Here is a 27,696-nt window from a genome sequence, read left to right as displayed (position 1 = left end):
TTGTTAACTGGCTATGTCTGTGTGTGTTAGTCACTCAGTCATGTTCGATTCTTTGTGACCCCATGGACTGTAGCCTGTATGCTCCTCTTTCCATGAAATTCTGTACACAGGATACTATAGTGGATTGCTATTTCCTTCTCCAGGATATCTTTCTGACCCCCGGATCGAACCAAGGTCTTCTACATTACAAGCATATTCTTTACCATCTGAGCCACCAGGGAAATCTGTTAAGTGGCTATAGTACAATATAAAATAAAAAGTTAATTAAAAAAAAAAAACAAACTGTCATGACTGAACAGAATCTTGGAAGCAGATTGTGGGGATGCAAGGACACACTTTCTCCCAAGATTGCCAATCTTTTGATTAAAGTAACATTTCCTTTCTATAAGCAGCTGCCTCTGGAGTATTGGTTTTTGAGCAGTGAACACAGAACTTGAGTTTGGTAACATGTACACCATCTGCATTTAGAGGATTATTAGAAAACTAAGATCGTGGCATCTGGTCCCATCACTTCATGGGAAATAGATGGGGAAACAGTGGAAACAGTATCAGACTTTATTTTTTTGGGCTCCAAAATCACTGCAGATGTTGATTGCAGCCATGAAATTAAAAGACGCTTACTCCTTGGAAGGAAAGTTATGACCAACCTAGATAGCATATTAAAAAGCAGAGACATTACTTTGCCAACAAAGGTCCGTCTAGTCAAGGCTATGGTTTTTCCAGTGGTCATGTATGGATGTGAGGGATGGACTGTGAAGAAAGCTGAGCGCCAAAAAATTGATGCTTTTGAACTAAGGTGCTGGAGAAGACTCTTGAGAGTCCCTTGGACTGCAAGGAGATCCAACCAGTCCATCCTAAAGGAGATAAGTTCTGGGTGTTCATTGGAAGGACTGATGCTGAAGCCAAAACTCCAATACTTTGGCCACCTGATGCGAAGAGTTGACTCATTGGAAAAGACCCCGATGCTGGGAGGGATTGAGGGCAGGAGGAGAAGGGGACGACAGAGGATGAGATGGCTGGATGGCATTACAGACTGAATGGACATGTGTTTGAGTAAACTCAGGGAGTTTGCAATGGACAGGGAGGCCTTCATGGGGTCGCAAGGAGTCAGACATGACTGAGCGACTGAACTGAACTGAACTGAGAAACTACAAACAAATTACTTAACTATAGTATAATCCCTGACAGTTAAAATATATATATATATATATATATATATATATATATATATATATATATATATATATATATAATGCTAGTGCTTGACTTGGGCTTCCTTTGTGACTCATTTGGTAAAGAATTGGCCTGCAATGTGGAAGACCTGGGTTCGATCCCTGGGTTGGGAAGATCCCCTGGAGAAGGGAAAAGCTACCCACTCCAGTATTCTGGCCTAGAGAATTCCATGGACTGAATAGTCCAGGAGAAGCAAAGAGTCTGACATGACTGAGCCCCTTTCACTTTCTGTGCCTGACTTAAGTTTTAAACTGTCCACACATTCATTTCAAAGAGGCACCCACTTCAAATACAGTTAACACATTGCTGGTCAGGGGAGGAGGGGGCTAGATAAAGAGGCCACCTCCCCCTTTTGAGGCTCCTTTGTTTTAGCAGTCTTCATTGACTGCAATAACTGACCACTTATGCTGCTTGTTCTTATCTCTTCCCATACTTTAAATTTTGGCTCTTATGTTTTCAATTCACCAAAAAAGAGTGATCACGCCCAAATCCTATGCCCCCACCCTCCACCCTCCATGGCAATTAAAGCAGCACTCCAAGCTCCCCTCTGTCTCCCCCTTGTAATTTCACTGTGTGGCTTCAAGCGTGCTGTGTCACTTAGGTTCTTTGAGGAATAGCTGCCCTGGACTCTTTGTATGGTACCTTAAAATAAAGACTGCATAGAAACAAACAAACAAAAAAAACAAAAAACAAACAAACAAAAAAAAAACAAAAAAAAACACACAACAACCCCAAACCTATGGGGCACTGTAAAGGCAGTGCTAAGGGGAAGGTTCATAGCATTACAGGCTTACCTCAAGAAACAAGAAACAAGTCAAATAAATAACCTAACTGTACACCTAAAGCAACAAGAAAAGGAAGAAATGAAGAACCTGAGGGTTAGTCGAAGGAAAGAAATCTTAAAAATTAGGGCAGAAACAAATGCAAAAGAAACTAAAGAGACCATAGCAAAAATCAACAAAGCTAAAAGCTGGTTCCTTGAAAAGATAAATAAAATGGACAAACCATTAGCCAGACTCATCAAGAAACAAAGGGAGAAGAATCAAATCAACAGAATTAGAAATGAAAATGGAGATGTCACAACAGAAAACATAGAAATAAAAAGGATTATAAGACACTATTATAAGCAATAATGCCAATAAAATGGACAACTTGGAAGAAATGGACAAATTCTTAGAAAAGTATAACGTTCCAAAACTGAACCAGGAAGAAATAGAAGATCTTAATAGACCCATCACAAGCACGGAAATAGCAACTGTAATCAGAAATCTTCTAACAAACAAAAGCCCAGGACCAGATGGCCTCACAGCTGAATTCTACCAAAAATTTAGAGAAGAGCTAAGAGCTATCCTACTCAAACTTTTCCAGAAAATTGCAGAAGAAGGTAAACTTCAAAACTCATTCTATGAGGCCACCATCACCCTAATTCCAAAACCAGACAAAGATGCCACAAAAAAAGAAAACTACAGGCCAATATCACTGATGAACATAGATGCAAAAATCCTTAACCAAATGCTAGCAAACAGAATCCAACAGCATATGAAAAGATCATACATCATGATAAAGTGGGCTTTCTCCCAGGGATGCAAGGATTCTTCAATATCCACAAATCAATCAATGTGATACACCACATTAACCAATTGAAAGATAAAAACCATATGATTTATCTCTGGACTTTCTATTCTGTTCAATTGATATATATTTCTGTCTTTGTGCCAGTACCATACTGTCTTGATAACTGTGGCTTTGTAGTAGAGTCTGAAGTCAGGCAGGTTGATTCCTCCAGTTCCATTCTTCTTTCTCAAGATTACTTTGGCTATTCGAGGTTTTTTGTATTTCCATACAAATTGTGAAATTATTTCTTCTAGTTCTGTGAAAAATACCGTTGGTAGCTTGATAGGGATTACATTGAATCTATAGATTGCTTTGGGTAATATAGCCATTTTGACAATATTGATTCTTCCAATCCATGAACACGGTATGTTTCTCCATCTATTTGTGTCCTCTTTGATTTCTTTCATCAGTGTTTTATAGTTTTCTATGTATAGGTCTTTTGTTTCTTTAGGTAGATATACTCCTAAGTATTTTATTCTTTTTGTTGCAATGGTGAATGGTATTGTTTCCTTAATTTCTCTTTCTGTTTTCTCATTGTTAGTGTATAGGAAAGCAAGTGATTTCTGTGTGTTAATTTTATATCCTGCAACTTTACTATATTCGTTGATTAGCTCTAGTAATTTTCTGGAGTCTTTAGGGTTTTCTATGTAGAGGATCATGTCATTTGCAAACAGCGAGAGTTTCACTTCTTCTTTTCCTATCTGGATTCCTTTTACTTCTTTTTCTGCTCTGATTGCTGTGGCCAAAACTTCCAAAACTATGTTGAATAGTAGTGGTGATAGTGGGCACCCTTGTCTTGTTCCTGATTTCAGGGGAAGTGCTTTCAATTTTTCACCATTGAGGGTAATGCTTGCTGTGGGTTTGTCATATATAGCTTTTATTATGTTGAGATATGTTCCTTCTATTCCTGCTTTCTAGAGAGTTTTAATCATAAATGGATGTTGAATTTTGTCAAAGGCTTTTTCTGCATCTATTGAGATAATCATATGGTTTTTATCTTTCAATTTGTTAATGTGGTGTATTACATTGATTGATTTGCGGATATTAAATAATTCTTGCATTCCTGGGATAAAGTCCACTTGGTAATTATGTATGATTTTTTAAAATATGTTGTTGGATTCTGTTTGCTAGAATTTTGTTAAGGATTTTTGCACCTATGTTCATCAGTGATATTGGCCTGCAGTTTTCTTTTTTTGTGGCATCTTTGTCTGGTTTTGGAATTACGGTGATGGTGGCCTCATGGAATGAGTTTTGAAGTTTACCTTCTTCTGCAATTTTCTGGAAGCGTTTGAGTTAGGTAGGTGTTAGCTCTTCTCTAAATTTTTGGTAGAATTCAGCTGTGAAGCCATCTGGTACTGGGCTTTTGTTTGTTGGAAGAATTCTGATTACAGTTTCAATTTCCTTGCTTGTGATGGGTCTGTTAAGATCTTCTATTTCTTCCTAGTTCAGTTTTGGAACGTTATACTTTTCTAAGAATTTGTCCATTTCTTCCAAGTTGTCTATTTTATTGGCATATCGTTGCTGATAGTAGTCTCTTATGATCCTTTGTATTTCAGTGTTGTCTGTCGTGATCTCTCCATTTTCATTTCTAATTTTGTTAATTTTGTTCTTCTCCCTTTGTTTCTTAGTGAGTCTTGCTAACGGTTTGTCAATTTTGTTTATTTTTTCAAAAAACCAGCTTTTAGCTTTGTTGATTTTTGCTATGGTCTCTTTAGTTTCTTTTGCATTTATTTCTGCCCTAATTTTTAAGATTTCTTTCCTTCGACTAACCCTGGGGTTCTTCATTTCTTCCTTCTCTAATTGCTTTAGGTGTACTGTTAGGTTATTTATTTGACTATTTTCTTGTTTCTTGAGGTAAGCCTGTAATGCCATGAACCTTCCCCTTAGCACTGATTTTACAGTGTCCCATAGATTTTGGGTTGTTGTGTTTTCAAAGACAACCTCTTTAACACGTGGTGTTGGGAAAACTGGGCAACCACTTGTAAAAGAATGGCACTAGAACACTTTCTAACACCATACACAAAAATAAACTCAAAATGGATTAAAGAACTAAATATAAGACCAGAAACTATAAAACTCTTACAGGAGAACATAGGCAAAACACTCTCCGAGATAAATCACAGCAGCATCCTCTACGACCCACCCCCCAGAGTATTGGAAATAAAAGCATAAATAAACAAATGGGACCCAATTAAACTTAAAAGCTTTTGCACAACAAAGGAAACTATAAGCAAGGTAAGAAGGCAGCCCTCAGATTGGGAGAAAATGATAGCAAACGAAGCAACAGACAAAGGATTAATCTGAGAAATATACAAGCAACTCCTGCAGTTCAATTCCAGAAAAATAAATGACCCAATCAAAAAATGGGCCACAGAACTAAGCAGACATTTCTCCAAAGAAGACAGACAGATGGCTAACAAACACATGAAAAGATGCTCAACATCACTCATTATCAGAGAAATTCAAATCAAAACCATAATGAGGTACCATTACATGCCAGTCAGGATGGCTGCTATCCAAATGTCTACAAGCAATAAATGCTGGTGAGGGTGTGGAGAAAAGGGAACCCTCTTGCGCTGTTGGTGGGAATGCAAACTAGTACAGCCGCTATGGAGAACAGTGTGGAGAATCCTTAAAAAACTGGAAATAGAACTGCCAAATGACCCAGCAATCCCACTCCTGGGCATAGACACTAAGGAAACCAGATCTGAAAGGGAAACGTGCACCCCAATGTTCATCACAGCACTGTTTATAATAGCCAGGACATGGAAGCAACCTAGATGCCCATCAGCAGACGAATGGATAAGGAAGCTGTGGTACATATATACCATGGAATATTACTCAGCCATTAAAAAGAATACATTTGAATCAGTTCTAATGAGATGGATGAAACTGGAGCCCATTATACAGAGTGAAGTAAGACAGAACGATAAAGACCAATACAGTATACTAATGCATATATATGGAATTTAGAAAGACGGTAATGATAACCCTATATGCAAAACAGAAAAAGAAACACAGATGTACATAACAGACTTTTGGACTCTGTGGGAGAAGGCGAGGGTGGGATGTTTCGAGAGAACAGCATTGAAACAAGTATATTATCTATGATGAAACAGATCACCAGCCCAGGTTGGATGCATGAGACAAGTGCTCAGGGCTGGTGCACTGAGGAATCGGGTGGAGAGGGAGGTGGGAGAGGGGATCGGGATGGGGAATACATGTAAATGCATGGCTGATTCATGTCAGAGTATGACAAAAACCACTACAATATTGTAAAGTAATTAGCTTCCAACTAATGAAAGTAAATGGAAAAAAAAAACCACATATGATTATGTCAATAGATTCAGAAAAAGCCTTTGACAAAATTCAACATCCATTTATGATAAAAACTCTCCAGAAAGCAAGAATAGAAGGAACATATTCAACATAATAAAAGCTATATATGACAGACCCATAGCAAACATTATCCTCAATGGTGAAAAATGAAAGCATATCTCCTAAAGTCAGAAACAAAGCAAGGGTGCCCACTCTCACCACTACTATTCAAAGAATAAAAGGAATCAAGATTGAAAAAGTAGAAGTAAAACTCTCACTGTTTGCAGATGACATGATCCTTTACATAGAAAACCCTAAAGACTCTACCAGAAAATTACTAGAGCTAATCAATGAATATAGTAAAGTTGCAGGATATAAAATTAACACACAGAAATTCCTTGCATTCCTATACACTAACAATGAGAAAACAGAAAGAGAAATTAGGGAAACAATTCCATTCACCATTGCAATGAAAAGAATAAACTACTTAGGAATATATCTACACAAAGAAACAAAAGACCTATATGTAGAAAACTATAAAACACTGATGAAAGAAATCAAAGAGGACACAAATAGATGGAGAAATATACCATTTTCATGGGTTGACAGAATCAATGTAGTGAAAATGAGTATACGACCCAAAGCAATCTATAGATTCAATGTAATCCCTATCAAGCTACCAACGGTATTTTTCACAGAACTAGAAGAAATAATTTCACAATTTGTATGGAAATACAAAAAACCTCAAATAGCGAAAACAATCTTGGGAAAGAAGAACATAACTGGAGGAATCAACCTGCCTGATTTCAGGCTCTACTACAAAGCTGCAGTCATCAAGATAGTATGGCACTGGCAGAAAGACAGAAAGACAGATCAATGGAACAAAATAGAAAGTCCAGAGATAAATCCATGCCCCTATAGACACCTTATGTTTGACAAAAGAGGCAAGAATATACAAAGGATAAAAGACAATCTCTTTAACAAATGGTACTGAGAAAACTGGTCAGCCACTTGTAAAAGAATGAAACTAGAACACTTTCTAACACCATACACAAAAATAAACTCAAAATGGAGTAAAGATCTAAATGTAAGACCAGAAACTATAAAACTCCTAGAGGAAAACATAGGCAAAACATTCTCCGACATAAGTCACAGCAGGATCCTCTATGACCCAACCACCCAGAGTAATGGAAATAAAAGCAAAAATAAAGAAATGGGACATAATTAAACTTAAAAGCTTTTGCACAATGAAGGAAACTATAAGCAAGGTGAAAAGACCTGCCTTCAGAATGGGAGGAAATAATAGCAAATGAAGCAACTGACAAAGAATTAGTCTCAAATATACAAGCAACTCCTTCAGCTCAATTCCAGAAAAATAAATGACTCAATCAAAAAATGGGCCAAAGATCCAAACAGACATTTCTCCAAAGAAGACATACAGATGGCTAACAAACACATGAAAAGATGCTCAACATCCCTCATGATCAGAGAAATGCAAATCAAAACCACAATGAGGTACCATTACACGCCAGTCAGAATGGCTGCTATCCAAATGTCTACAAGCAATAAATGCTGGAGAGGGTGTGGAGAAAAGGGAACCCTTACACTGTTGGTGGGAAGGCAAACTAGTACAGCTGCTATGGAGAACAGTGTGGAGAATCCTTAAAAAACTGGAAATAGAACTGCCATATGACCCAGCAATCCCACTCCTGGGCATACACATTGAAGAAACCAGAACTGAAAGAGACACATGTACCCCAATGTTCATCGCAGCACTGTTTATAATAGCCAGGACAAGGAAGCAACCTAGATGTCCATCAGCAGACGAATGGATAAGGAAGCTGTGGTACATATACACAATGGAATATTACTCAGCTATTAAAAAGAATACATTTGAATCAGTTCTAATGAGGTGGATGAAAATGGAGCCATTATACAGACTGAAGTAAGCCAGAAAGAAAAACATGAATACAGCATACTAACACATATATATGAAAATCGGAAAGATGCTAACCATAACCCTATATGCGAGACAGCAACAGAGATGCAGATGTATAGAACAGTCTTTTGGACTCTGTGGGAGAAGGCAAGGGTGGGATGATTTGAGAGAATAGCATTGAAACATACATATTATCACATATGAAACAGATCACCAGTCCAGGTTCGATGCATGAGACAGGGTGCTCAGGGCTGGCATACTGGGATGACCCAGAGGGATGGGGTGGGGAGGGAGGTGGGCGGGGCGTTCAGGAAAGGGAACACATGTACACCCATGGCATATTCATACCAATGTATGGAAAAAACCACTGCAATATTGTAAAGTAATTAGCCTCCAATTAAAATAAATAAATAAAAAAAACACTACAGTAGTATTTTAGTATAAGTACAGTATAATATAACTTAAGTAGGCTTCCCAGGGGGCTCCGTGGGTAAAGAACCTGCCTGCCGATGCAGGAGACACAGGTTCAATCCTTGGGTGGGGAAGATCTCCTGGATCAGGAAATGGCAACCCACTCCAGTATTCTTACCTGGAACATCCCATGGACAGAGGAGCCAGGCGGGATACAGTCCATGGGGTTACAAGAGTTGGACATGACTGAGCACACACACATATATTCAAAGTATTTCATGATGTATACTTACACAATAAAATCATTCACTGTCTAAAAGTAAAAAAGAAAAACAAAAAAGCCCCCAAAACACTGCATTTTCCCCTACCACAATCCAGTTTCAGTAGGTTGGCTTAACTGCAAGAAGAGGAGGTGACTCAAGTCTGGTTAGATAACAGAACCGCAAGGACCAGTCCAACCACAACAGTGATTACAATAGGGTGAGACCAGCACAAGCAACAATCTAGATGAAATGGACATTCCTACAGACACACAAACTACAAGAGTAACCGAAGAAGAAGCAGAAAATCTGAACAGACCTATAACTAGTAGGGAGACTGAATAAGAAATCAAAATGTCCCCAAATGCAAAGCCCAGATTAGAATTCTACCAAGCATTTAAGGAAGAATTAACATGAATTTTTGCAAACTCTTACAAAAAATAGAAGAGGAAAAAACACAATCAAAATAATTCCATAAGACCACCATTACCCAGAAAGCAAAACCAGATAAAGACATCACAAGAAAATAAAACTATAGATCAGTATCTCTTATGAGCATGAATGCAAAAATCTTTAACAAAATATTAAGGACAAATTTACTCAAGGAGTTTCAAAACTTGTATACAGAAAACTACAAATGATTGTTTAAAGAAATTGAAAACAGTCAATAAGTGGAAAGACATCCAGTGTTTATGGATGGGAAGATAATATTTGAAGATTGCAATATTCCCCAAAGTGATCTGCAAACTCAATGCAATACTAATAATGCTATGACAGCATTTAATTAGTTTTTGCAGAAATGGAAAATTTCATCCCCAAATTTGTATGGTATTGAAGAAACACAAATACTCAAACAATCTTGAAAAGGAAAAACAAAGTTGTAATATTCATCTTCCTGATATGAAAACTGACTACTAACCTACAGTATTCAAAACAGTATGATACTGGCATAAAGATAGACATATAGACCACCACAACAGAATTGAGAGTCCAGGAATAAACACATATGTCTATGGTTAACTGATTTTCAGCAATTGATGCCAAAACCATTCAGTGGGAGAAAGAATAGTCTCTTCCATAATATCTGGCTATATATCCAGAAAAAAAGGCTGTTGGACCCATACCTCACACAATACACAGAAATGAGTTCAAAATGGGTCAAAATGTATATTTATAAGCTAAAACTAGAACAGAAGAAAACATAAGGGTAAATCTGCATGATCTTTGATTTGGAAATGGATTATTAGATGTGTTAAAAATGCACAAGCAACAAAAGAAACAATAAATAAAATGGACTCTATCAAAATTTAAAGCATATTTAAGCATATGTCCATCAAAGTGAAAAGACTATGAAGTAAGTGGAAAGATGATCTACAGAGTGGGAGATCATATCTGCAATTCACATATATCACACGGTCTACTAGTAGAATATACGAAATACATTATATAAATAAAGAAGTCTTATATATAAAGAATTCTTACATATATATATATATATACTCACATATGAGTATATATATATATGATATATATAAAGAACTCTTACAGCTCAACAGACAAATGCCAAATAACTAAATTTAAAAATAGGCACATGATGGAGGGTTGCTGGCCATCTATTGCTTATAACTTGTACTTTCACTATGGTGACCTGGGTTCAATCCCTGATCAGGGAATTAAGATCCTGCATGCTGCATGTCATGGCCAAAAGAAAAAAAAATAGACAAAAGGACTCGAATAGATAGACATATTTCCAAGAAAGATACAAAATTGCTCAACAATGACATAAAAAAATATTAAACATCCTTAGGTATTAGAGAAATGCAGGTTAAACCATGATGCAATCTGTCCTGACAGCTACTAGAATGGCTATAATGAAAGGAAAAAGAAAAAAAAAAAAGAAGCAACAGGTGTCACTGACAATTAGGAGATTGGAACCCTTGTACATTGCTGTTGACAATGGAAAATAGAAAAATAGCCGCTTTGGGAAAATAGGTAGTTTTTCAAAAAGTTGAAAATAGAACTACCACATAACTCAGCAATACCACTCCTAGCTTTGTGACCCAAATGAATGAAAATAGATATTCAAGCCAATACTTATACATCAATATGCACAGTAGCACTGTTCACAACAGTCAAAAGGTAGAAACAACCCAAAAGTTTATAGGAAATATAATATATTTATTTCTATTTACAAGAACTATCCAGGATGGAAACCCATAGGGGCAGAAAACCAATAACTGATTGCCAGGGCTGAAGAAAAGGAGAAATTTGTGACTGTTTAGTGGACAGAGAATACCTTTGATATTATGAAAATGTTTTAGAAATAGAGGTGAAGGTTATACACCTCTGCGAATACACTACTACATGTCTCCAAATTGTACACACTGATTAAAATGGTGAATTTATATTAAGTGCATTTCAACTTAATAAAACAAATCAGACTTAAAGAGCAAATAATACTAGATTTATACACTTCCAAACTTAATACCTTGTTTTCTTTTGGAAAAAAAAAAAAAAAGTGAAAGTGTTAGTGACTCAGTTGTCTGACTCTACGCAATCCCATGGACTGTAGCCCACCAGACTCTTCTGTCCTTGGAATTCTCCAGGCAGGAATACTGGGAGTGAATTACCACTTCCTTCTTCAGGGGCTATTACTGACCCAGGGATCAAATCCAGGTATCCTGCATTGCAGGCAGATTCTTTACCATCTGAGCTACCAGGTGGTCTTGTTTTGAAGCCATTTATATTTTATCATAAATTCTTCCGTATAATTATTTCCTTTGCTGATACTTCATTTTACAATGACAGTTTGGTTTTTCATTTCTTTTTAACCTTTTTTTCTCTCTGTTTTTCACTGAAGTACAATTGAACTAGAATATTATAATAGTTTCAGGTGTACGATACAATGATTTGATATTATCATACATTATACAATGATCACCACACTAACTCTAGTTACCATTCATTTCCACATATTATTGACTACATTCCCTATGCTGAACATTCTGGGTGGTGGTTTAGTCACTACATCGTGTCTGACTTTTGTGACCCCCTGGACTGTAGCCCTCCAGGCTAATCTGTCCATGGAATTTCCCACACAAGAATACTGGAGCAGGTTGCCATTTCCTTCTTCAGATTCGGTACCTTACATCCCTTTATTTATTTTACAACTACAAGTTTGTCCCTATTAATCCCTCTCAACTATTTTGCTGTTAACCTTTTATTTTAATTTGTTTAAGAGATTAACTGGGAGATATAAGCATGGTCACTTTGCTCTAGTGATATTGGAAGAGCAAGGAGGCAGGGAACAAGCAAAGCAGGACCTTGCGGTCAGGCTCAGGTACTGACTTACCTATGCCTGCAGATGAACTGAAGGTCCATGACCCTTTAGGCAGTGCCTTGCTCACCCCTCTCAGGACATTTTCCAGGCCAAAGAGCAGGTTAGTGACCACAAAGCGCTGCTCTGATAAGGGCAGGGTTTTCAGGTCCCTGGGGTTCTCCAGCAGATCACCCATCTCCTGTAGGAGGTCCTGGGGGGATGGGGACACAAAGCCCATGCATCTGAGAGGCCATATGAAGGTATGACCCAGTCACAGAGAACAGACTAAAGAGACTGGGTGATACAGGTGGTACGGGATGCGATTCCCTGGGTAATTTTTGCCCCTGCAATCCAGCCACTCAGAAGCCAAGCTTTTTCATTAGTGTCAAGGATGATGTAAACCCAATATCCAGAAATAGGGAAAGGAAAGGGCATTAGTAGGTGTGCCGTGGTGTTCAATAGTCACTACACATGTCCACTCTTCCCACCCACCCTGTGGGAGAGGTGGAGCCTCGGAGAGAGCGCCTTTGTTGTTGGGGTGTCCCCTTCCAGACCAAAGTTTCCCAAGGCTTCTATGGGATGCTTCCCCCTGCCTCCCTTGGGTCCCGCCCTTACCCGAACAGTGTTCAGGACAGAGGCCGAGCTGAAGTTTCTGCCCAGATCCTGGATTCTTTTAAAGAAGTGAGAGAGCGCCTGGGGGAGAAGACAAGGTGGTCAGAGAGCCTCATGTGAGTGTGGGAGCTTGGAGGAAATGAACGGGCTTTGCGGAGAGATTTCCTGCTGACTGTCACTTTGGGGCCACTCACCTGGCTCTTGATTCCAGGGGGAGCAGTCCAGGTGGGGAAGGGGATCTCTGCAGGGGACGGGGGAGCAGTTCATTAGGTGTGGCTGCATCTGTGTTTGCTCTGGGTGGGTCTTAGATCAGGGCAGGACAAGTACCTTCGCAGATGGTGGTCATTTGCTTATCTCGGAATCCAGGTTTAGGCACCCAGCCTTGGCGGCAGTGGCACATGTATGAACCCACAGTGTTGACGCAGACAGTGGAGTTGTCACACTGATGCTTCCCGGAGCTGCACTCGTCCACATCTGGGGACACAAAGAAGGGAGTCAGGCTCTGCCCCGGTCTGATAAGGTTCCTCTCCTCGCTGTGCCCCCTTACTTTCCAATTAGTGCTTCCTTCCTCCCAGGAAGTGATGCCACCTCCTGGAATCAAGGACAGCACATCCTTGAGTAGTGGACGCTGTGAATATATATAGGAAGTGTGTAGAGTTCTGACAGACAGCAGATGAGACAAGTACAGCTTGTGAAAATACTGAAATATCCTCTTTCCAGTTGGTAATTAGCTGTTGCCTGGGGTCCCTGGGAGCCTTCCGCTTGGTACCCCAGCTCCTTCTCTAAGACCCCCCACCCCTCCAAGATCTTTTCACATTTAACCTCAAAATGCTTAACACCTTACACAGCAGGGGACCCCCAGTGATCTTTCTATTTGGTTTGTGTGGGTACCAGTGAGTATGTGACAAGATGTTTTGAGTGTGGGTCTCCAAGAGTGTAGCAGCTGAGCTCCAGACCTTTACAGGCTGTGTTGTTTGAGCCTTTGGGGGACCCAGGGATAGGCTTCCAGCAGGGGTAGCAGCATCCCTCAAAGCTGCCAATGAAGCTGAGGCAGTGGGCGGAGCTGTGGCATGGGTTTCTCCCAGAGGTGCATTCTTTCTCTAAGGAAAAAGCCAGATCAGAGCTACCCCTCTTCACTCACTGCACCCATTCTTCATACCCCTTCTCAGATTTCTTAGCACTGCTCTCTGGGGACACCCTCTCTCTGCAAGCTACCTGGCCTGCTGGGATACAAATATGTGATGGCATTTTCTAATGTAAAAGTTCCATAAGCTCAGATCCTCCCTGCAGGGTGGACAGGGCACAACTTTGTGGGTGCAGGTGTTATCCCAGACCAAGCTGAGTTCCTTCACGTCTGGTGCAGGAGGCTCTGTGGGGGCACCTTTGATGGGCTCCTAACCAGGGAGGCTGTAGCACTGATCATGGCCCACGGGTGATGTGGTGAGTGATGGGGAGGCACCACTGCCATCCGTAGCTGCATCCCTGCCTTCATTAGAACAGAACTCAGAGGACCAGTCTTGTCCAGTCCAGGTCTCCCAGCTCCTCACTGTCTGCACTGAGGACACACCTCTCCTCATAGTGCTGCTGCCTCTTCATTGCCAAAGCTTGTCATGGCAGCTACCCTTAAGATGACTCCAGCTGGGACATTGTCCCTATTTTTAAGAAGAAAAATGAGGCAAAGATAGAAACTGAGTCATGGAAGCTCAACTCCCTCATCAAGGCGCTTACTCACATTCTCCTTAGCCCTGGACTGAGGTTCCCCCTCTGAAAGCCAGAGGTGACACTTCCCTCTGATCCTATGTGACAGATGAGGAAGGGATGAGGTCTGGGATGTTCTGGGATGTTCAGACTAAGTCCCTGGTCTGTGGTGGGACCATTCATGGAGACAATCCTTGGGCAGGGCCCCGGCAGGCCCTTGGTGTCACAGGAACCTGAGTCTTGTCTCCCTCTTTCTTGGGGTCCCTGAACCACCTCAGCTCCTTCCCCAGCTGCAGGCCCACCTCACACTGTCTTCCAAGGGTTTACCTGTGCAATCCCTCGGGTCCTCTGGGTTAAACTCCAAGCCGGGTGGGCACTGGCAGGTGTAGCTGCCCTTGGTGTTGATGCAGATGCTGCGGCCTTTACAGACTCTGGGTCTGTGCTGACATTCGTCCACGTCTGCAGGGGGAAGGAGAGCCTTGAGGATGCCTGTGGCTGTGGACAGACTTCCAGCCTGGGTGTCATCCACGTTTCTTGGTATAGAAGCATCCAGAAGGGCCTGATCTCTCTTCTTTGGTAAGTGGGGGCCATTCCTCATTCATATGGAGGTATCCTATGGATGAGCATGGTGACCCGGAATTTCTGTTGTCTAGAAGTGGCCAGAAGTGGCCCAAATTACCCAGTCTGCCATCTCTGACTCTGTGAGCCTCCCTGGGAAGCTCCCAGCTGGGATGGTGACATCACAGCTGCCCGTGTCCCAGGCTAAAGATTTGGACAAAGGCCTGGGTGAGTCTTCTTGGGAACCGAGTACAGCTGTGTTCCCTGAGCAGGGCCCATCTTGGCTCCCGGTGATGCATTTTTCCTGACTTCCCCAGAGTGAATGCTGCCAGCTGAGTTCTCTTTGAATCCTGCTGACCCTGGCAGGACAGTGCTCTTCCATCCATGCTAACTCTGAGACTCCAGCTCCGTGGACATGGACAAAGACCCACCCCTGAGTCATGCAGCTCAAGGATGAGGCTTGTGGGCAGTTCCACAGAAAATGCGGGTGATGATAAAAAGGCCAAGGCCACCCGAGCAGTGGACACCAGGCTGTGCTGGACAGTGGGTTTGATGTCTGGCTAGTCAGCTTTAGGGCTGTGAAGGTGCCTTTATGTGATTCCCATGAAGGCGTCCCCCAGACTGGCAGGAAGTGATGAGAATCTGCAGCTGAGCAAGGCTTGTGATGGGCGAGGGCTGGGTGGCTGGAGCAGGGAGCAGGTGCTCATGGGTGAAGGGTGGCAGGTGTTTCTGTCATCTTGACACTTGGCCTCCCACTAGAGATGTGGACATGTGCACACTGCTGGGTGGGGCTCAGCCCCCACCTTCTGTCCTCACATGGTCTGGGTCATTGTGCAGTCTGAGTTGACCTCCTTAGTAGAGGAAATGGTCTCTGGTGACAACCTATCATTGAGACCAGATGGAAACCTCTTCATTTACCTGACTCTTCCAGTGGGTTGGGGGTTGATGTCACCCTGCCACACCCGTGACACAACATCCTCCCAGGCCCCAGTCATCAGAGCTACCTTAGGTCCATGAACTGAAATTATGGAAGAGGGTCAGGTGGAGACTTGGGTGGGGAAATAAATGGAAGCTGAGCAGTTGAGATGTTGTGTCAGGGTGCCAGCAGGCATCTTCTCCAGGCAGTTTCCTTCAGGGTCATTGATGGCTGGGGACAGTGGAGCATTCCTTGAGTCTTCCTCCTCTCACATTTCTGGATGGAGCCCCAGACACCATGACCCAGGGTCTCAGAGGCCCCAGTGGCGGCAGGTCTTCTCCCAGACAGCACTAACAATGGCAATGAGGACAGATAGTGTTCTGGACCACACGGTGCTGTGACCACACTGAGTATGGTGTGAATGTCACTTCCTCCTTTGTTTTAAGACGATAAGATGCCATGTGACAGTGGGATGTTCTGAACATCCAGAAGAGACCCTCTGCAGAGGTCCTGAGTGTTGGGGTTCAGAGAGGGTTGGGAGACTAGATAGGCACACAAGACAGCCGTCTGATGCCTGGAAAAGTTGAACAAGGAGCCCAGGGACCCAGCCTAGGTCTTCTCATAGCAGACCTCACAGCCTGGACATGGATGGACATGTACTTGGGTGCAGCGAGGGCTGGAATGCTTAGGTGGCGAGTGCAAGACAATCCAGCTAAGCCTGTCTCAGATCTAGGTCTTCAGGCAGAAGGTTTTGATGCAAACCAGCAGGCGGCTATCTCCCTGTCATCCACCTTGAGGTCTGTTGAGGTCCCCTCCCACTTCAGTCTTCTACATCTATGTCTCTGGAGGGTCTCACAACAATGGGTGAGCAGCCCGCTTAGTGCAGACCCACTGAGTGGGATCAATGATCACCACGTGCAGTTGTGCAGGTTGCTCACTGCACAAGAGTATCTGGCCAATGACGCAAATTGGGGAAAGAACGTCGACTCAATCTCCATTCCACAAACACACAGTCGGCCTGGAGATGAGGGACCTTTACTAATTTACTGAAGGCTCTGTCTTCTGACCAGGTCACGAGTTCAAGCACAACAGCCACCCACTGAGGCTGCTATGGGTTAGCAGAGACTCCACACAGGTGCAGGTCCCCTCTTCCCTCCCACCAGGGAGGCTCCGCTGCCCTCTGTCTGCAGGGCAGGAGGGAAGGGACTGGGCCCCAAGGTTGCTGGCTCTTCTCCCTGCAGCGGGGTGGGTCAAAGAACACTCTTCAGAGTCCTCTGAACCCTGAGCTCAGCATCCTTCTCACCTCCCACCCTCACTCTCCTCCCCACCCCATTCGCAGTATTCAGGTCTATCCCTGTTCATGGACCCCTCTCTGGAGTCCTGTCTGACCCACTTCTGACCCCCTGCCCCTTTCTCTACCTGCCTGCTCCCCCTGGAAGTGGGGAAAAGCCTGGTGATGTGTGGAGGCCATGCTCCTCCTGGTCCTGGTGAAGGAGGGAATGGACCAGGACAGCTGCTCTTGAGCACCCACCCTGGGCACAGCCCTCAGGGATGCCCATCCTGGAGAGGGTGCATTAGATCATGATGACCATAATTTAAAAGCCCAGCAGCCATCAGTGTTTTGTGCTTTGTGACCTCATATACCTTTCAGCAATTCTATGAGGTAAACACCATAATTCCCTCCCAACTTTTTATAGTTAGATAAGCTGGGGCACAGAGATTATAGTTAGGTAAGCTGGGTCACAGAGAGAGGTGAAGTAACTTGTCCAGATCGCATAGTGATCTTGACAAAGCTGCTTTTGGTTTTATTTGTGCTAGATAGGCATACCTAAAAAAGGAAACAGAAAATCACAATTAAATTATCACATTTCCCATGTTAACAGTGATTTCTGAATAAGTATCCTGGCCAGTGTCATACATGCAGCCCTCAGGTGGCAAAGCCAGGACCTGGGTCCCTGGCTCGTATCATCTGTCTCTCTGTGCAGGTGGGACAGGTACCTGTAAACTGTCCCAACTCAGACCTGGGTGTTACACCTGTAACCAAGGTCCTGTTTCCTGGATGCTTCAGATATGACTCAGCATTTTGGCCCTGAAACCTCAAGAATGAGAGGCAGAAAATGCAGCATCATTCTTACCTTGACATGTGTTCTCACTCTCATTCTGGAATATTGTTGCCCCAGAAGTAGGCTCAAATCCTGGGCTGCATGTGCAGTGGTATCCCCCTTCTGTGTTCTGGCAGTCTGCTGAACTTCCACAGTACGCTAGTGAGGGTGGTCCACACTCATTGATGTCTGGAACACAACAAGGCAAAGGGTCACCTCCCAAAGATGTGTGTCCCCTCAAGACAGAGATCCGCATCCCCTACCTGACTCTGCAGCACTGGGCCTGATACATAATCCATGTCTTTTTGGAAAGATTTAGACTCTTGGTCAATACTGCTGAGTCTAGAATCCAGCTGGAACAAGCCATCCCTGAAGCTTGTGCAGTCAGCTCTGATCTTCCTAGCCTTCTGACTGGCACCCCAGATTGGGACACAATGGGCAGTGCTGAAGTGGGGAGTGGGTAGAAGCTCTGCATCTCCCTCCTCAGTCCTGAAAGGACAAACCAAGGCTCAAACTTCAGACTCCTGGAGATCTAGCTCCTCTCCAGGAAGCCAGGATTAGTCATGTCTCATCTCTCCACCTTTGTATCTTTTTGTTTTTATTTTTTCTGTGCTTGACAATTCTGAGGAGAAAGCCTGAGGCACCCATTGAATACCCGTGTCTCCCATGGGTACTGGGCTGTACCATACATTCTCTGCATGTCCTGCCACCACCCCAAGTGTCCGTACCATCACAGCTCTCCAAGGGGTCCGTGAAGACCTCCCCAGAAGAAGAAATGAATCCTGGATCACAGCGGCAGGCGTTGCCATTGACACATGAGGATTTCGGAGGGCACCGCAAAGCACAGGCTGTGGGGGTCAGAGATGGGGATGGAGACCATCATCAGAAGTTCCAGAGAATGAAAGAAAGCTATCATCTGGGGGTCCATGGGCAGAAGAAGGGAAGGAAGCATGAATGGGGGGAAGGAGAGAGGAAGGGGAACAGATGATGCTATCCAAAGGGGAAGAGCTCAGAACACTCTGGGCACTTGGGTAAAAGAAATAACTTCTCTTGTTCCCAGAGAACCATTTCTGAACCTCACTTGAAAAATAAGTCTCCTTCTCTCCTTTGTTGGTGAGAGAACCCAGACCCTGGCATGCATTCTCTACCTTCCCCCAGGCTCACCTTTACTGTTCTGGGCTGTAGGTCCCATTGGAAACAGCAGCAGCACCAAGAGTCCTGGGGCAGAAAGACAGAGATGACAAAGATAGGAAAATGGAGCTTCAATTTCAACTCTTTCCATGTGGCCATTGCCTTCTGGGGACATGGTGGTGTCCCTGCTGCCCGCCACTTTCCAGCAGCTTCCCCAAGGTTCTTGTGCTTTGCACAGAACTGAGAACTCTGCCTTTCCCTTGCATCTCCTGGGACCCCCCAAGGAATCAGTTACTGACAGGCACAGCCCTCATGGAACCGCAGGTGCTAGATGTAAAGGGACAGAGTATACACAGAGAGCTGATGACAAGGACACATCTTAGAAACTCCAACCTCTCCCAAATGAGGAGACACATTTGAAGGGGGAAGAAAGTCCTCGGAATGGGGTGCCTTTGCCCATACTCAGGTTCTTTGTCCTCTGGCCGTGGCCGAAATCTCTCTGGATTTCTCTCCAGGATGGTTTCTCCTGTTGAAGTTACATGTTTCAGGACACATAGGAAGAGCCTGGATATTGCAGTTTGACAGTCCAAGTTTGGAGTTAGACAGTCCAAGCCCTACCTCATGATGATGTCAGCAGGACATGGAACCTTGGAATCAGGAGAGGGTGAAGACAGGTAGATATGAGAACTAAGGTATCTGCAGGTAGATCCAGTCTCCCCTGGATAAGCGGCCTCTCTAGGTTCAGCAGCCGTGGCTGCTGTGGTTCCCTGCAGATGAGCTCCTGACCTTTCCATAGTGCACTGAGGTCACAGCTCCTCCCCTCTGTCTCAGTCCAACCCTGAAATGAATCACTGGCAGCAGTAGGCTTTGTGATATGAAACCATTGTGGCTGTAAAGGGTTGAAGTCTACCCTATAGTCAGTACCCAGTCTGTCATCCCATCCAAGTGAGCAGATGAACCCTAAGAAAATCTTTTCAGAGCTGTGTGCCTTACAGGATCTTTCTTCTTGGGCAAAGATAAAAAATAATTCCTCTTTCAGGCAGTACTGCCATTTCAACACTGTAATGTGACAGAGGATCCTGGTGGAGAATGGATTTGAAGACCCAAGCCTGCATACAAACTTTCACTTGGTGGCCATGTGTCTTTGGAAATGCCACCTGTCCTTTGAAGCACAATTTCCCCAATGAAAAATGAGCTGTTGTTCTTCAGTTGCTAAGTCATGTCCAACTATTTGTGGCCCCGTAGACTGCAGCACATCAGGCTCCTCTGTCGTCCACTACCTCCCAGAGTTTGCTCAAACTCACATCCATTGAGTCGATGATACTATCTAACCATTTCCTCTTCTATTGCCCTCTTTTCCTCATGCCCTCAATTTTTCCCAGCATCAAGTTTTTTTCCAGAGTGTCAGCTCTTTGCATCAGGTAGCCTAAGTATTGGAGCTTCAGCTTCAGCATCAGTCTTTTCAATGAATATTCAGAGTTGATTTCCTTTAGAACTGACTGGTTTGATTTACTGCAATGGCAGTAATAGCATAATAGCGTGAGCTTTACTACAGTTTTAGATGACTGAAGACTAATAAGGTTTAGTTGATATTATGGTTAATTTTATGTAGCAATGTGGCTGGGCCGCTGTACCCACATATTTGGTCCCACACTATTCTAGACATTGCTGTGAAGGTGTTACATGAACTAGCATTGTTTGGTAGGAAAAATCATTTCTTTCATCTTTATCTTATGTTGGACCATATTGATTAACAATGTTGTGTTACTTTCAGGTGTATAGCAAAGTGATTCAGTTATACATACACATGTATCTGTTCTTTTACAAATTCTTTTCCCATTTAGGCTATTACAGAATATTGAGCAGAGTTCCCTGTGCTATGCAGTAGGTTCTTGTTGATTATCTATTTTAAATATAGCAGTGGGTACATGTGAATCCCCAACTCCCAATCTATCTCTCATCCCCCACATCCTCCTGTAATCATAAGCTTATTTTCTAAGTCAGTGAGTCTGTTTGTGAGTTAACATTTAAATCAGTAGACTCTCAATAAAGCACATTACCCTCCATAATCTGGGTGAACCTCATCCAATCAGTTGAAGGCCTAAGAGGAAAAAAAAAATTGACCTCTTTGAAGAAAAAAAAGATCATTTCTGGAGGCCCTCAAACATGAGATGCAACATCAGGTCATCCTGGGTTTCCAGTGTGCTGCTGGTCCTTGGGATTTTTGGACTTTCCAACCTCCACAATCTCATGAATCAGTTTCTTAAATAAAATCCTTTCTCACCTCTATAGATTCATCCTATTGGTTCTGTTCCTCTTGAGAACCTGGGCTAATACAGGTGGTAAAATTAGAAATCTTTGTTAAGTTTCACTAGGAATACATTTCACCAACTTGGGACTTCCCTGGTAGTCCAATAGGCAAGAATCTGCCTCCCAATGCAGGGGATACAGGTTCGATTCCTGGTCCAGAAGGTCCCACATGCTGTGGAACAACTTTACTCCATGGGCCACAGCTACTGAACCCCACACACCTAGAGCCCATGCTCTGCAACAACAGGAGCCACCAGAGTTTGGAGGAGAGTGGGTTCGTATAGATGTATGGCTGAGTCCCTTTGCTGTCCACCTGAAACTATCATAACATTGTTAATCGGCTATGAAAAGTAAAAGTAAAAGTTGCTCAGTTGTGTCCGACTCTTTGGACCCCATGGACTATACAGTCCATGACATTCTCCAGGCTGGAATAGTGGAGTGGGTAGCCTTTCCCTTCTCCTGGGAATCTTCCTAACCCAGGGATCAAACCCAGGTCTCCCACATTGCTTGCAATTCTTTACCAGTTGAGCCACAACGGAAGCCCAAGAATACTGGAGTGGCTAGCCTATCCCTTAATCAGCTATATGCCAATACGAAATAAGAAGTTTTTAAAAAGAGAGAGTTGCCACAAAAATGAGAAGCCCATGCACTGCAACCAAGAGGAGCCCCCATGCACAGCAAACAGAGAAAGCCCATGTACAACAGTGAAGTCCCAGCACAACCAAAAATAGAAATTAATTAACTAATTAAAAGTTTCACCAATTTTCTCCTTTGAGAACTTAACATAATTGAGTTAATACCCTTCTTAAATTCCTTCCCTGCTTTCCTTTGTAAAGATAGTGGGAAAACCAGAAACAAAGCAAAAGCCTCTAAAAGTAAAGAACAGAGAAAATTCTCAGGCAGCTTTAGTTGTCTAACTCCATCGTTATAATTCTACTTACCTGAAAGCAGACTTAGATACCTGTTTCTCATGGTGCAGAGACCAGCAAGCCCAGCCACAGAAGATGTCTTATCTTCCTCTGTGTGTGGGGGAGGGACTTCTGGCTTTCAGTATGACTTCTGCTTTTCACGGGGCTCTTCCGGGTGGCACTAGTGGTAAAGAACCTACCTGCCAATGCAGGAGACTGACAAGACATGGGGTCGATAGCTGTGTTGGGAAGACTCCCTGGAGGAGGGCATGGCCTGCCGGGAAAATCCTATGGACAGAGGAGCCTGGCAGGCTACAGCCCATAGGGTCACAAAGAGTCGGACATGACTGAAGTGACTTGGCACACACTCATGCTGCTTTTCATAATCTAACGGGAAATCACTGGTCTGGATGTTTCTTTCCCCTGTTTTGCCTGATGGTTACTTCTCTGAAATTTCTAAGCATTTTTTTTTTTTTAAATTTCTAAGCATTTGCATAGCATTACTGGTATTTGTACTGCAAGACTCTTCAAAAGTGGTTTTTATATTGTTTTGATATATGAAGACCTCCTATATCAAACATGAAGACTCATTTTATTGGTCTTTTTGCATGTATGAAGACCTTGGTTCAGAGGGATTATACAGAATTATTTATTTGCTATATATTAACTGTGAGGCGAGCAGAAGTAACACAACTTAGATTAGGAGTAGGCCTTCCTACTATCAGGTAGTTTTCGCTTAACAATGACCACTGTTTGCCAATTAGGACCAATTAGCTTTCACCGATGTTTGCCAATTAGGAAATTAGGAACGGGGCGGAAACCCCCAGGAAAGTCCCGCGTGTGCAAAAGTATTGACCAATGAAATTGTTTTGCAAACGTGTAACCAATCTGCTTCTCACCCTATAAAATTGTGTAACAGCCTGGGCTCGGGGCTCTCTAACTCTCACCACTGCGTTGGTTGCGGGCGGAGAGTCCTGGCTCGAGTCAGTAATAAACTTCCCTTCCTGTGAGTTGCATTGTCTTGGAGGCCTTCTCTCTTCCCGCTCGGGGATTCGGACATCGGGCATAACATTAACAGATTAAAAAAATTCTTTTGTGTACACATTTGGTTTTATTGTAACCAAGCAACTTGTACACTTTTAACATTTAAAACAGTATCAGAGCAGAAAAAGAAGTAAAAGGAATCCAGATAGGAAAAGAAGAAGTAAAACTCTCACTGTTTGCAGATGACATGATCCTCTATATAGAAAACCCTAAAGACTCTACCAGAAAATTACTAGAGCTAATCAATGAATATAGTAAAGTTGCAGGATATAAAATTAACACACAGAAATCCCTTGCATTCCTATATACTAACAATGAAAAAACAGGAAGAGAAATTAAGGAAACAATACCATTCACCATTGCAACAAAAAGAATAAAATACTTAGGAGTATATCTACCTAAAGAAACAAAGGACCTATACATAGAAAACTATAAAACACTGATGAAAGAAATCAAAGAGGACACAAACAGATGGAGAAACATACCGTGTTCATGGATTGGAAGAATTAATATTGTCAAAATGGCTATTCTACCCAAAGCAGTCTATAGATTCAATGCAATCCCTATCAAGCTACCAACGGTATTTTTCACAGAACTAGACCAAAGAATTTCACAATTTGTGTGGAAATACAAAAAACCTCAAATAGCCAAAGTAATCTTGAGAAAGAAGAATGGAACTGGAGGAATCAACCTGCCTGACTTCAGACTCTACTACAAAGCCACAGTCATCAAGACAGTATGGTACTGGCACAAAGACAGAAATATAGATCAATGGAACAGAATAGAAAGCCCAGAGATAAATCCACGAACCTATGGACACCTTATCTTTGACAAAGGAGGCAAGGATATACAATGGAAAAAAGACAACCTCTTTAACAAGTGGTGCTGGGAAAACTGGTCAACCACTTGTAAAAGAATGAAACTAGAACACTTTCTAACACCATACACAAAAATAAACTCAAAATGGATTAAAGATCTAAATGTAAGACCAGAAACTATAAAACTCCTAGAGGAGAACATAGGCAAAACACTCTCCGACATAAATCAAAGCAACATCCTCTATGACCCACCTCCGAGAATATTGGAAATAAATGCAAAACTAAACAAATGTGACCTAATGAAACTTAAAAGCTTTTGGACTACAAAGGAAACTATAAGTAAGGTGAAAAGACAGCCCTCAGATTGGGAGAAAATAATAGCAAATGAAGAAACAGACAAAGGATTAATCTCAAAAATATACAAGCAACTCCTGCAGCTCAATTCCAGAAAAATAAATGACCCAATCAAAAAATGGGGCAAAGAACTAAACAGACATTTCTCCAAAGAAGACATACAGATGGCTAACAAACACATGAAAAGATGCTCAACATCCCTCATTATTAGAGAAATGCAAATCAAAACCACAGTGAGGTACCATTACACGCCAGTCAGGATGGCTGCTATCCAAAAGTCTACAAGCAATAAATGCTGGAGAGGGTGTGGAGAAAAGGAAACCCTCTTACACTGTTGGTGGGAATGCAAACTAGTACAGCCACTATGGAAAACAGTGTGGAGATTTCTTAAAAAACTGGAAATAGAACTGCCATATGACCCAGCAATCCCACTTCTGGGCATACACACTGAGGAAACCAGATCTGAAAGAGACACGTGCACCCCAATGTTCATCGCAGCACTGTTTATAATAGCCAGGACATGGAAGCAACCTAGATGCCCATCAGCAGATGAATGGATAAGGAAGCTGTGGTACATATACACCATGGAATATTACTCAGCCATTAAAAAGAATTCATTTGAACCAGTCCTAATGAGATGGATGAAGCTGGAGCCCATTATACAGAGTGAAGTAAGCCAGAAAGATAAAGAACATTACAGCATACTAACACATATATATGGAATTTAGAAAGGTGATAATGATAACCCTATATGCAAAACAGAAAAAGAGACACAGAAATACAGAACAGACTTTTGAACTTTGTGGGAGATTTTGAGGGTGGGATATTTCAAAAGAACAGCATGTATATTATCTATGGTGAAACAGATCACCAGCCCAGGTGGGATGCATGAGACAAGTGCTCGGGCCTGGTGCACTGGGAAGACCCAGAGGAATCAGGTGGAGAGGGAGGTGGGAGGGGGGATTGGGATTGGGAATACATGTAAATCCATGGCTGATTCATATCAATGTATGACAAAGCCCACTGGGAAAAAAAAAATAATAATAATAAAAAAAAAACAGTATCATCTTTCTTTTCCAGTGAAACAAAAAGAAAAGTTTAAACAGGAGCAAAATTACAATAGAGAATTTCAATTGCAAATAAGATCCTACAGGTTCTGCTGATTCTCCCATCAAGTGGCAGGGCTCAAGTCATCATTAGGAGATAATTTTATTTTGAAAGTCTCATCTTAAACTGCAAGGATTTCCATTAAACATCACAATTAAACATGCCAAAGGAGAAGCCATGTTGTCAAAATACCCACTTAACCCACCCAAACATCTGAAACCCACCCTTTGCTAACCTTCTATAAACCCCGTTTCGAAAGTATTTTTTCTTTTTTTAAACAAGAGAAAGTAGACAGATACATGTTGGTAAATGCTAACTGTCCATATTCATAGAGAGACAGTGTAGTCTCTGAGCCCATTATACAGAGAAGGGAGGAAAAAAGCTAGAACTCTATGCATTACTACACAGGGGCCTAACACCCTCCAGTTTCCAGCAGAGCTAAGGGAGCAGAAGGTTTTTGTTTTTTTCCCACAGAGCATGGTGGTATTGATTTCATAAAGATTTTGTTGAGGCAACAAGGGATAAAAATGAATTTGGAACAGAAGTGGGTAGAGATTCTTTACCCATTGAATTCTGCTCAAGGTATTCCCCTCGCCAAATAAGTTGTGAACCATGGTATAAAGGAGAAAAGAGACTTTAAAAATAGGGTGACAGAGAACAAGAGGAGAAAAGGAAAAAAAAAAAAAAAAAGACTGGAACTTGCTCCCAAGGACTGGAGAAGATCAAAAAAGTTTGGAATCCATTAGTGGTCCTTTCATTAGTCATCTATCTTCTTCTTCATCTTCCTCTCCTTCCTCCCCCTCATCTTCTTCACCTTCATCCTCATCCCCTTCTTCATCAATATCTTCCAATCCTTCTTCCTCTTCATCATCATTGTCTTCTTCTCCTTCCTCTTCCTCATCATCCATGTCAGGAACCAAGTAGTACTGTAATGGATTTGGCAAATATCATCTGTGGATGACCTCTCCTAACTCATCTGCACCTGCATCAGAATGATCAGTAAACCAGGTGAAGAAGCTTTCTGGTTCCTGATGCTGTCTCTCCCTGCTGGCTTTATTCTGTGTTTGACCTGATCGTTTCATCAAATCCTTTCCAGATTTCCATTTGATTTCAGTGGACTTTGAAGATGGATCACCACTTCCATTGAGATGAAATGCTTTGGAGAAAATTTTATTTTCAAAGTAAGGGTTTTCATCAAAGTAAAAATCTATTCTGTAACCTGATTTAATGTTTTCAAATTCTGTCACTTTGACTCTTGTCAAATAATGTAGTGCCTCTTCATTCTCCTCCCCAAACTGTGCAGACACTTGTGGATGGTTATCAGATGTTGTTACCCCAAATTTTGGGATTTTTGCCATAAATTCTGACCTCTTTTTAAAAAAATAGTTGGTGGAGTTTGTTATATTGCTATTCTACTTTCAAAATCTCCTCACTGGCTTGTTCATTAAGTCTATCTCAGTTTGCACTTCATCAACATGTTCACTTGCTTCTTGCTATTTTTTTTCTTCCTTCAGCAAATTTGAAGAAGCAGATGCTTCGTCTGGCCTGGAGGCAGGAATCCGCCTTGCTTTCTTGGTTTCTTAGCTTGTGGTGGAAGTGAAGACTGGTGTTTGGGGGCCATGCTGGGAAAAAAAGCCAAGAATCCTCCCAGGGGAGGAGAGAGGTACTGCAAGCTCAGAGAACTCAGACTTTTATTTTTAAGTTTTATTTTGAAATATAGATTAAGAGGAAGTTGCAAAATAGTGCCAAGCGGTCCTGTTTAATCTTCAGTCATTTCCCCACAAAGATTACATTTTTATATGATGATTGTCCAATATTTAAATGAGGAAACTGACATTGGTACGATGTGTGTGTGTAATTCCATGTCTTTTTCATATTTGTAGATTCCTGCAACTGTCAATGCAACCAAGATCTCTCAGTATTCCAACACCACAAAGATTTCCGTCATGTCACTCCAGCATCCCTAAACCGTGGCAGGTCTAAAACTAAGGATTTTATTATTCTACAAAGCTCAACATATTCTGAGATCCATATTTGATGATGA

General features: G+C 42.2%; 1 protein-coding gene and 1 pseudogene across 4 annotated transcripts in view; both read right to left on the bottom strand.

The window, feature by feature from the left end:
• The window catches only part of LOC133061812 (adhesion G protein-coupled receptor E2-like), a 61,343-nt gene extending 38,910 nt beyond the window's left edge, over window positions 1-22,433 (bottom strand). Inside the window, exons 1-11 of one of the 4 annotated variants that reach the window (XM_061150029.1) lie at window positions 22,363-22,374; window positions 21,396-21,441; window positions 19,145-19,198; window positions 18,709-18,828; window positions 18,014-18,169; window positions 14,732-14,863; window positions 13,663-13,806; window positions 13,034-13,180; window positions 12,901-12,947; window positions 12,710-12,787; window positions 12,128-12,305 (exon numbers count right to left, since the gene is read on the bottom strand). In XM_061150029.1, coding sequence (XP_061006012.1) covers window positions 12,128-12,305; window positions 12,710-12,787; window positions 12,901-12,947; window positions 13,034-13,180; window positions 13,663-13,806; window positions 14,732-14,863; window positions 18,014-18,169; window positions 18,709-18,828; window positions 19,145-19,172 — 1,030 coding nt within the window. In that variant the 5' untranslated portion in view covers window positions 19,173-19,198; window positions 21,396-21,441; window positions 22,363-22,374. Of the gene's footprint in view, window positions 1-12,127; window positions 12,306-12,709; window positions 12,788-12,900; window positions 12,948-13,033; window positions 13,181-13,662; window positions 13,807-14,731; window positions 14,864-18,013; window positions 18,170-18,708; window positions 18,829-19,144; window positions 19,199-21,395; window positions 21,442-22,362 lie in introns of all 4 variants that reach the window. The other 3 variants (XM_061150026.1, XM_061150028.1, XM_061150030.1) reach the window with 3 other exon arrangements.
• Window positions 22,434-26,413: 3,980 nt separating this feature from the next.
• On the bottom strand, window positions 26,414-27,273 carry LOC133061633 (protein SET-like; annotated as a pseudogene).
• Between the last annotated feature and the right edge of the window lie 423 nt (window positions 27,274-27,696).

The sequence above is a fragment of the Dama dama genome, chromosome 9, assembly GCF_033118175.1.
Source record: "Dama dama isolate Ldn47 chromosome 9, ASM3311817v1, whole genome shotgun sequence".
NCBI classification, from domain to species: Eukaryota; Metazoa; Chordata; class Mammalia; order Artiodactyla; family Cervidae; genus Dama; species Dama dama.
The sequence above is the reverse complement of the archived record's forward strand: the minus strand, read 5'-3'. Positions and strand labels throughout refer to the sequence as shown.